At 37.4% G+C, this 10,607-nt stretch overlaps 1 protein-coding gene across 1 annotated transcript in view; it reads left to right on the top strand.

Annotated features, from left to right (window-relative positions):
• Positions 1-3,383: 3,383 nt before the first annotated feature.
• The window catches only part of APOB (apolipoprotein B), a 49,707-nt gene continuing 42,483 nt past the window's right edge, over positions 3,384-10,607 (top strand). Inside the window, exons 1-3 of the mRNA XM_026675545.2 lie at positions 3,384-3,550; positions 8,938-9,053; positions 9,966-10,111. Of these exons, the coding sequence (XP_026531330.2) occupies positions 3,487-3,550; positions 8,938-9,053; positions 9,966-10,111 (326 nt within the window). The 5' untranslated portion in view covers positions 3,384-3,486. The remainder of the gene's footprint in view (positions 3,551-8,937; positions 9,054-9,965; positions 10,112-10,607) is intronic.

The following is a 10,607-nucleotide window of genomic DNA, read 5'->3' as shown; positions in this document are numbered from 1 at the left end:
TTGGAAACAGGAATTGAAGCTTAAGACCTACTCAAAGATGCACTGGTCAAAAGCTCCTTGGCTATTCTTTGTTCCCAGAAAGCAGGGGCTAGACTAGTGGGAATGACATGAAATAGTGAGAAGAAAGAAAGGGTGTCCATCCCATCACTTTTGCTCTCATACCAAATTATTCAGCCATAAGAACTTTTTCCCCTATAGGATTCAAAGCCGCCTCTTCTTTTAGTAGTAGTACTGCAAGAATACTTTTTGTACCGGTAGTAGTTGCTACACATAATATTTACTAAGCTGTATAGAAGCCTTTCTATGATACTGGCAGATAGTTTTAAGCATATTTACTCTAAAATGCATTCCCCTGTTTCTATAGTACTTGCAACCTGTTAAGTATTTTTTAAGTTTGCAGCTTCAGGAAAATAATTTTGTGGTGCATGATAGAACAAAATAACGCACACTGAGCCTCCCTCTGTCACTCACACAGTCAAGCTAACCGTTGTTTTTTTTTACCTCAAACAACCAGACTTTTCTAAAAGTAGCATTTACTCTTCATCTGAAATATATGCATCTATATGTAATATAGCATTCGCTTCTGAAATCTCCTTCTTTCCTTTTGAAAACACAGCTGCTTTAAATTATATTAGTGGAACAGAACTCTACGTTTATACAGTAAAGCAAACATACAATCAAATTTTAAAATAAATAAATAAAACCAAGTGTTTTACAATTCCAATGAGTTTGGAGCTATTCTACTGTGTTTTCAATGTTTTGGAATATGATCATTTTCTAAGAAATACGGTCACTGCATTGAATGGCACATCAGTCTGTTTTGTACATATAGATTTTGTTTTCTCTTTATATTAAAAGTGGAAGAAATCATCTCTAGACAAACTAAAGCCAATGGGTTTTACATCCAATAAAATCTGTGTTAAAATCATAATTTGGCAGCCTATCTATCAGTGCCACATAAATAAGAGCACAGCCTAATCTATAATGGAATAATAATCCTTAAACGACGATAGCCTATAGTTATTAGGTAAAATATGTAAAATGGGGTGATAATATCAAAAGGTTCAGTGCATTAATTTCATGAAATGTTTATAATGGATTATTCATCAGATTCTGCCAAATCTTTATTGCTGCTATACAGGTTCTCGCCCTCCTGAGCTCCGTTTTCACTGGCAGAGGCACCGCAGGCCGGTCCTTTCCTGTTTCCAGGGCAGACCCATGGGCCAGATCTAAGCACCCCGTGGGCCAAATCAACCTGCCAGGCCTTAAATTTGACACCCCTGGCCTACATGATAAATTAAGCAAAAATCCAGTGCAAGATATGAACCCAAAGCCATAATGGAATGTGTAAAGTTCTGTCTTAGACTATGGCGTGAATCCAGCTACTATGATTTGAGAAAAAAAAAAGATTTCTGGCTAAAATTATTGGCATATACTACACGCCGTGCTAACAGGAAGTGTAACTTAACATTATGTAAAGATAAGGTCAGTGAATTGCCCATTCTCCCACAAACTGTAGAAGTGGGGATCCATCATTTATTCTAGACACAAATACAATTGAAATAACTTGCAAATTCATCCAACTTTCAAATTACCTTTTCCAGATAGAATTTCGTGAATCCTTGTCCTGCAGATTTTCCCCTTAGTTATGTTCATATTGTCATGTAGCACTGGGCAATCTAAAGCCCATGTGTGCAGGCCGCAAATGCATTTTCACAGCCTCCAGAAATCCTGCTGCAAAAATGTATAGGTCCACAGCCAAATTATGCTGATATTATCTCCAGACTGTTGGTATTGAAAACAAGCACTAAAAGAGTTGTGTTGTGCATTGATTTATTTTTATTTATTTTTATCCTGCCTTTATTATTTTTATAAATAACTCATGTAAAATACTCCTTGCTCCTATTTTTTCCACAACAACCCTGTCAGGTGACTTAGGCTGAAAAAGAAGTAACAGGCCCAAAGTCACCCAGGCAGCTTTCATGCCTAAAATGGAATTAGAAGTCACGATCGCATGGTTTCTAGTCCTAGGCTTTAACCACTAGACCAAATTGGGTCTTCTTTTAGATGTAACTGTAAGTTTTAAAATTCCTCTCTAAAAACATAAAGATTTTTATAAACACAGAACCTCCATATTGCCAATGTACTTGTATGGAAAAGTATACCATGTAGTCTTCTTCCCCGCTAAGACCTTCAGCTCACTCAGACTAAATGTTATTTTCTTTTCTAGGATCTAAAACATAGACTGTCCAACAATTCTAACATAGGGCAGAGAAGGTATCCAGCATTATTTCCCTCCTATCCGTTTTTGATTGATTTGAAAAAAGAAAATTGATTTTAGCCAATCTTTCGAAGGAAAAAAATGATTTTGGAATAAGCCTAAGATGGAGTATGATGTTCCTATATCTATTTAGCTGTGGAGGCAATCAAGGAATATGTGTTGTGTTATTGTCGTGCTTTTCATTGTACAGTACCACCATTTCCCCATTTGTATGCACCCTCCTGAGTTTCTTTGCTTTAATTAAATCCCCAAAGAAACTTTACAGGGAAACTCTCGCAATTTCCCTGCTTGCAACATTTTAGAAGGGCCTTGGTGCTCAGCAAGAAACCATTCCTTCTTTTTTGTGTGTGTGTGAATTCTGTTTGCTTAAGTTCCAATATTTGGTAGGAAGGTGAAATATAAATTCTTAGAATGGTGAACCTGTCCTGTTATGACTGCCATTTACGTCCCCAGTCTGGACTATTTGGTGCATGAACTTTCTTCCATGAAGTCAGAGTGCTCTCATGATCTAATACCCCTATAGGTAAATCCAGTGCAAGGTTCCCATAGGAAATGGAGGGAAAAGGTGGAGCCAGAGGAGGGGCTAGTAACGCTGGGACCAAAGCCTCTAATAACCCAAATAAGATGATAAATAGCTAGACAGAATCTGCTTAACAGTTGGAAAGTCCCAGGTGCTTTGGGGTAGTAAGCCTACTTGGCAGACTTTTGGCAAACTGAGTTGGTTGGTGGTTGTACTTATAATTGTACTCTAGATCAAAGGATAACACTTTGGGTATTATTTTCTATTCAGCGCTTCAAGCTAGCACACTGAATATATTTTTTTTCCTTAAATGATAGGTTCCTTTGGCTCTATAACTAGGCATATTTTTTGCAAGGTCTCGTTATGAAATCTCCCCCATCAGTGATAAGATGTGACTGTACAAGCACTGCATTTTCAAAAGGTAATTCTGCTTCCCTGTGCCTTCCAACACCCATTGGCATGGGCTGAACCAGCGCAGAGTAGCTCGCTAGGGCTATTGCAAAGAGGATGCAGGACTATAACCTTTGGACCTTTTGCAATTTGCTCTGAACGCTCTAAACCCTATGGCTCAGCTGCTTTGCCAGGGAGTATTTAAAGGCAGGTCCAAGTAGGGACAGTCAAACTGACTTTGTTGTTGGAGTAAGAGAAGCAGAAGGGAGCAGAGCAGCCAAGGGTGCCTTTCAACATGGGCCACCCACAGCTGTGGCTCCTGTTGTTGCTGCTTCTTCTAAGCAATGAGGCTTTAACACGTAAGTAGAGACCTTTCAGGTGGCTGGGAGAGAGGACCAGTTCTTTGAACTCAAGAAACAACCTCGACGGGAAAATATTCAATAGTCAGGTGGCTAATAATAAGAGTGGTTTTGACAGATGGTTAGAATTATGACATGTTGTTGTAAGGAATTTATTTAATCAAGAATGGTTCTGAATCTGGCGCATTGGCATACAAATTATTTATTTCACATATCTTCCATATTAGCATGAAGTCAGGCGTGTCATCTGGGCTCAGCATAAATATGTTTCAACTTTATAGGGAATATCAGGAATAGAACAAATGATCTGATGTGTTGGAATAGTTTATAAGATGATATAGAATCGCTAGTTCTGCTTATTTTTAGGGATAGTATTTGCTTATGGGGATCCCTTCTGCCAAAGAGTTTCTTTCTTAGATTTATATCCTACTTTTTTCATGTAAATTTCCAGTGTGGTTTTTTTTGCTGTCATTTAAAAATATAGAAACAACACAACTTGAAAATTAAATCTTTACCTAAGTTATTGCTTAGGAGCTTCATGATAACAGTCAATAGTGGTTGGACCAAGAAGACATACTATAGATCCTTCCTTAGGAGTACATCCAGTTTGAGGCAGAAGAGTTCATTTCAGATTTAAACACCATAGGGTTGAACAATGATGCATTTGCAATCACAAATACAGCTTTCAAGGAGCAAGTCTCCAAAACAAAAGCAGTTAACATTTTCTTTTGAGCCAAAAGCAAATGTTAACTGGATTCAACATGGCAGCCTAATACCCTCTTTAGTTTATCACATATTATTTATTAACACTACTTACAGATCAGCCAGGTGTACAAGACTTTGCATCTCAAGTGTTTTTCTCAGGTGCCCCTTCATGGATTGGATAGATCTGATTTTTTTCCAAGGCTGCAGTATTTAAATTATTTGTCTGGGATTGTATTCAAGGTTGTATTTGAGTGCTTGCACTTATTTCCATAGAGGATTGCCTGATTGATATATTTAAGAAAGGATATGCTTGCATGGAATTATGTTGTTTGGAACAAAAGAAGTTTACTGAAGTTTGTGTCTTGTTTCTTTTTGTATCTGAATGGTTGTCATATTTCACACAGTAAGGTTGCTTCTATGTGCATTCATTGCCTACAAAAAAAAACAAAAAAACCAGCAAGATAATTTCCTACACTAGATTCTAAATGTTAATGATGGAACTCTCTGGCTTTGGATATAAAACAAGTTGGATTTATCAAGACTTGGATAAACATGTAGGCATACTTATGGGTTACATCCAATGGGCTACATTCAATATTATGTGAGGAGACTTAAGAGAATCTTCCTTGCAGAGAGGTTTATTGTTTTATATATATATAACTCAAGGCAATGAACATATCCAACACTTTCCTCCTCCAATTTTCCCCACAACAATTCTGGACTGAGAAAGATGTTGACTTTGATGCCAAAGGTGAGACTAGAACTCATGGTCTCTTGGTTTCTTGCCTGATGCTTCAACCACTAGACCCAACTGGCTCTTGGTTCCTCAAAAATCTAGAACAGGTTTAGAATATACATCAGTTTTGGGAGACGCTTATATAGTCCAAATTAAGAGTCTCTTTCTACTAGCGTTGACCAGCAGCAGATAGTCAGATATCTAGATGGTAATATAAAAGGATTTTTAAAAATAATTCAGTCAGAAACATCTATGAATTACATGTTTTATCTCACTGAAGCAATCGCTTTCAAGTTTTGTAGTAGATGGTGCTGATATTTACTAGTATGATTTTCACTCATACATTTGACAATCAAACATGAATTGCTGTTTTCTGATCACCCAAGCATTTCTGTCTTAATTGTTAATACTACCCAACACAAAAGATTGACCTCTTGTTAACAAAGATAAAAAAATCAAACTAGTTTTATAGTTCAATCAACAAGCTTAAGCTAACACATCCTCTGAAATGGACCACCACCTTAATACTTTAAAATCATATAAACAGCATCGTTTCATAAAAACTCTACTGTATCTTGCAAATATAGTATACAATTGGAGCTGTGGGGTTAGTTTGTTTTTTATTTTTCATTGTTTTTATTATCAAACCCATAAAAAGGCCTATTCATCTGAGACTTGATTTAATACAATAGAAGTCTGTAACATTAAAAAAATAAACTATACCCATTTTGTAAAGAGAGAAATTCCTGGGCCTTTGTTTCCTGTTCATAAAAGGTTTTATAGACTACAAAGATGCTTGCACAAGAATCTATCCCAAATGTAAGACCGGACAGTATCGCACAATTCTTTATTAGGGTTGTATTTTGCTAGCTATATTTCTATAATTGTTGCTAGACAAATGATTTCTAAGCTGGAAAGGGCACAATTAATTGCATTTTTATTTTAGTCTACAGAATAAAATGTATTATTCTACAGAAGATGAAAGGAGTTACTTGAATAAGTATTTTATTCAAAATAAAAGCCCTGTTTGTTCAAGTAATTCCTTTTTAATATTTTCCTTTATGTGATTCCTTCTTTTTCCTGACTACTATAGAATAATCATTAAGTAAACTTTCAGATTTGGCTGTCACAGAGTATATGTCAATATGCACAAAAAAATTATACACATTTATGTGTATTATCTTTATTATGAACTGTTCCAACCTGGGAGAAAAGTGAGCAAACTACACAAGTTATTATATCTGTACAATATTAATTGCATAAATAATTAATTGAACCTAATTATAGGTTCTATACCTATAAAGATTAATATGGTGCAGACAATTATTTTGTTTGTGATGCTCTATGGAAGCCAAACCTGGATTTTGAAAAGCAGGACAAAAAAAATAAATACTGACACTTTACAACTTTGATGTAAGAGAAGACTTTTGAGTCTCCCATAGATAGTCAAGGAAACAAATGGATTATAGGATAAACCAGATTTCTTTACATTTTGGAAGCCTTCACAAGCACCCTGCTTCCTTGAGAAGTCCACCATGGTGGTAGATAAGGAAGGAAAGAGAAGAGGCTGATCAGCAATAAGATGGCTATATAGGAACACAGGCTGAAGAGTCCAACTGAAGAACAGATACTCTTAGAAAATTTAAACGTGGCCACTAAGAATCGATACCAACTTGTTGGTCCATCATTATCCAACCAAACACTTGGAAGATAATATTTGAAACAATATTTCAGTATTTAAAAACTGATTCAGATTTGGGGTGGGGGGAGGAGAATAGTGAGAGTGACAAAATAAATGCAAGTAAGTAAATGTACATGCAATACCTTTTAAAAAATAAAAGCCTATACAATTTTCTAGGAGCTATCCACTGTTTTTAATATGCCGGTTATTTAATTTGCCCAGGGGGTTGCAAAAAAATATATATTCTCCACCACTCCCCTACTCCACTAAATTCTCTTCCTCTAAAATAATTACAGTAATGATGTATATATTCTACTCAGACAATCCAAATATGTTGCCTTCAGAAACTGAAATAATTTTTACTTCATGTACTGTATGGCTGGAAAATAAATTAGTATTGTACTTCTGATATTCCAACTAGAGTTTACTTTGCTTTGGGCGTATTTTTTGATGGTTGTGAAAGAAGAGCAGAATAAAGGAAGCTGCGTGATATTTTATTCCCCAGAATTATAAATGGGAAATGTTGACATCTGTTTTTAAGTTTTCACACATAACAGCAATATACACACATGTGAATGGCAAGGAAAGGGCAGAAGGAGAAAATTGACTTGAAAATAAAATATTAGTAGAATTTGCAGATTAAAATCATAGGTCAGAAAATGCTTATGAGCAACTGTGGAAAACTTGTTTATTCTTAAATGCTTGGCTGATTACACGCTGTTCTTGAGGGTCAAAGTATCTGGTGAGTTTGTTTGCTCTCTGTCCCCTTGATAAGCTTTGTTTTTCCAAACGTAGCCCTTTGGCGCCATCTACAGACAATATGGCAATCTCACTCTTTCAATCAAACACAGAAATTGTCCAGGTTTTATCTTGCTAGCTTTGTAATGGTCTCTTTGCAAAAGAAGGAAAAGAGGAAGAAGTGGAGTTTTTGCAGGCTTAGAATTTAATGCTGACATTTAGATGTAGGAAGAAGAATGCCTGGTCAATCTATTTGAGAAAATATTAATCAATTTATAGAGCACCTTTCTTTTCAAGACCACTACTATGGGGACTAAAATAGTAATGCTCATCAACTGATTGCTTTTATTTAGTTGTCCCTGTATTCCAATGTATCTCACTATGCTGTCCACATTTAAATGTATGAGATGGCCTAATCATAGAAAGTAACTGCTTTGTGAAATTTGTTTTAAGCTTTGTGCTTTCTCCAAAGAGCTCAAAACATTATATGGACTTCATTTTATCCTCAAGAGCAGAGGTCACCAACCTTTTGGACCTCAGCGACCACCAAACTCATAATTTTAAATCCCGGGGACCACTAACTGGTTCTGTGGGTGTGGCCTAATTTCTGGGTGTGGCTTGGTGGTCATGTGACTGGCTGGGCATGGCTTGTATGTAAATATTATAAATATTTATATAAATATTGAATTGTTGTATTAAAAAAGAGCAACTTTTACCCAAAATCAGGCAAAGCAGGCAGGCAGATTGAGTTGATCACAGAATCACAGAATCATTCAGTGATCTATCTATCTGCCATCTGCTAGCTCAGTCTCTCAAATTTGCTTGCTGTGAGTATGCACTGAATAATGGAACCTTCAGTCTTAAGGGAGGTTCGGCTGTGCTTAAAAGGAGAGCCGAAGATCTAAAGACTAGCTAGAAAGCAAGAAATCCAACCATTTCCTGCTTCCTAGCTAATCTAAATCTCCTGGCACAGCAGAATAGATGATGGTCGGAAAAAGGAAAAATAGCAATTTAGCAGGCAAGTTTGCCGGTAAGGAGTGAGTGGGCGTGGAGGGTTCCCACGGGCCATGTGGGATGGGCAGCCTTGTGTTTCTGCGCAGCCTGGATTAATTGCTTTGGAGGGGTGCTCTGGGGGTGAGATTTCTCTGCGGCCCACCAAAATTTTCTCATGGCCCACCAGTGGGCCGCGGCCCACCGGTTGGCGACTGCTGCTCAAGAGAACCTAACAGAAAGATTAAGAAGAAATATGTTTATATTTCCAAATTAATCCAATGACTTGTATCACAGAATAAGATTTGGTCTTGAATGTATTCTGATGTACCCTGACAAAGTAACAATTTTTTTACGCAGAATTGTTTGTAGTATCTCAAAGTGTCTTGAGAAAATAAATGACAAAATAATAATTGCTATGTAAATAAGTTATTTACCAGAATGCATATTAAGATGAAGAACTGTACTTATTTTGTTATCATTTAAATCCAAATAATTGTAGGGGGAAATTCATACAAACATACTTATGTCTTCTAGGAGATGTAACCAGATTTAAGCCCTTTAGAAAGTACATCTACGATTATGAAACGGAAATCACAAATGGTGTGGCTGGAACAGCAGATTCCCACAGCGGCTCAAAAATTAAGTGCAAGGTAAGGAAGGAGAAGGAGCAAATATTTGCAGATTATCAGGCAATCCCTCCCTAAAACTATGTTCAAACATTTCTCTAGCAGACGGTGAATTCGCGTGTGGCAGAGAGATCATAACCCCCCAAAAAAAAAAAGCAGCACGGAAAAAAATCCTAACAGTTGTTATTGTAATTGAGTTTAAATGGTGATTTTAGCTAATGACTTGAGATCAGCGGGTCTCCATCCTTTCCAGCTTGGTGAATGGGTAGAGGTGGCAGCGACGGGGCAGTGGGAAACAGGGGACTGTTTCACACATGCGCTGCTTTCACAAATGCAGCCTTGTGCACCCACCACTTCTGCAGCCCAGTTCTGAATGGGCTGCGGCCCAGCACTAGGACGCAACCTGGGAGGTTAGAGATCCCTCCTCTAGATGTCATATGTGTTACAAACAAAGTACAGGTGTTTACAGTTCATTCCTAAGAATTCGTTCTTGGCTAAAGCTAAAGAAAATATCTTCTTATTTGTTTATTATAACATGCATAATGAACTCCTCTATATAACCGATTTCTCTGACCACAGTCCCATGTGCTCTGCATAGCATTCTAGTCAAAATAGTGGAAATGATCTAACGTATATCAAATGATAGCAGCACATTGGTGAACTGGAGGCCTGCCCTGGATCTTAATTTTATTTAATACAGCAATGGCATGGGTGCTCCCCTCCTTCCCTGGGGTTAATTCCACTTGCTGTCTTTTAAACATCTTAATTACTCCAGCTAAGTAATTAAGTAGCAAGATTCCCCAAGCCATCTGTGCGCAATCACACTGGAAACTAGCTGTGCTGTTCTGAAAACATCCTGCATGATATGCCCAAGTGATTTCAGGCTAATTGGCTTCATAACCAGTGTTTTACACCTTTAAACTTCTCTGCTTTCAGGTTGAGCTGGAAGTTCCACAACTCCATAATTTTGTCCTGAAGATAAACCATTGTACCCTCGAAGAGGTGTATGGTATTGATGCGCAGGGAAAGGCACTATTAAAGAAATCTAAGAACTCAGATGAATTTACTGCTGCCATGTCCCAGTAAGAAAATGCCCTACCTAATTTTCTACAGGATTCTAATGCTAGCTAAATGTTTTCTGATGCGAGTGACATTGAATACTGAGCAATCCAATCCAATCAGAATAGAACTGGAAGGGACATTGGAGGTCTTCTAGTCCAACCCCCTGCTCATGCAGGAGTCCCTATACCATTTCAAACAGGTGGCTGTCCAGTCTCTTCTTAAAGACCTCCAGTAATGAAGCACCCACAACTTCTGAAGGCAAAGCTGTTCCACTGGTTAATTGTCCTCATTTTAGGAAAGTTCCAGGTTGCTTCTCTCCTTGATTAGTTTCCATCCATTGTTTCTTGTCTTGCCTTCTGGCCCTTTAGAAAATAACTAACCTCTCTTCTTTGTGACAGCCCCTCAAATAGTGGAATACTGCTGTCGTGTCAGTTGCATCCCAAAGGAAGAACCAGAGAATCAATTGTACAATTCTATTGCTTTTATACTACGCTCAGACACGGTGTGCCCCTATAA

This window comes from Notechis scutatus, chromosome 1 (genome assembly GCF_049901735.1).
Source record: "Notechis scutatus isolate UNSWTSFEM ecotype Mainland chromosome 1, rNotScu1.2, whole genome shotgun sequence".
NCBI classification, from domain to species: domain Eukaryota; kingdom Metazoa; phylum Chordata; class Lepidosauria; order Squamata; family Elapidae; genus Notechis; species Notechis scutatus.
The sequence above is the reverse complement of the archived record's forward strand: the minus strand, read 5'-3'. Positions and strand labels throughout refer to the sequence as shown.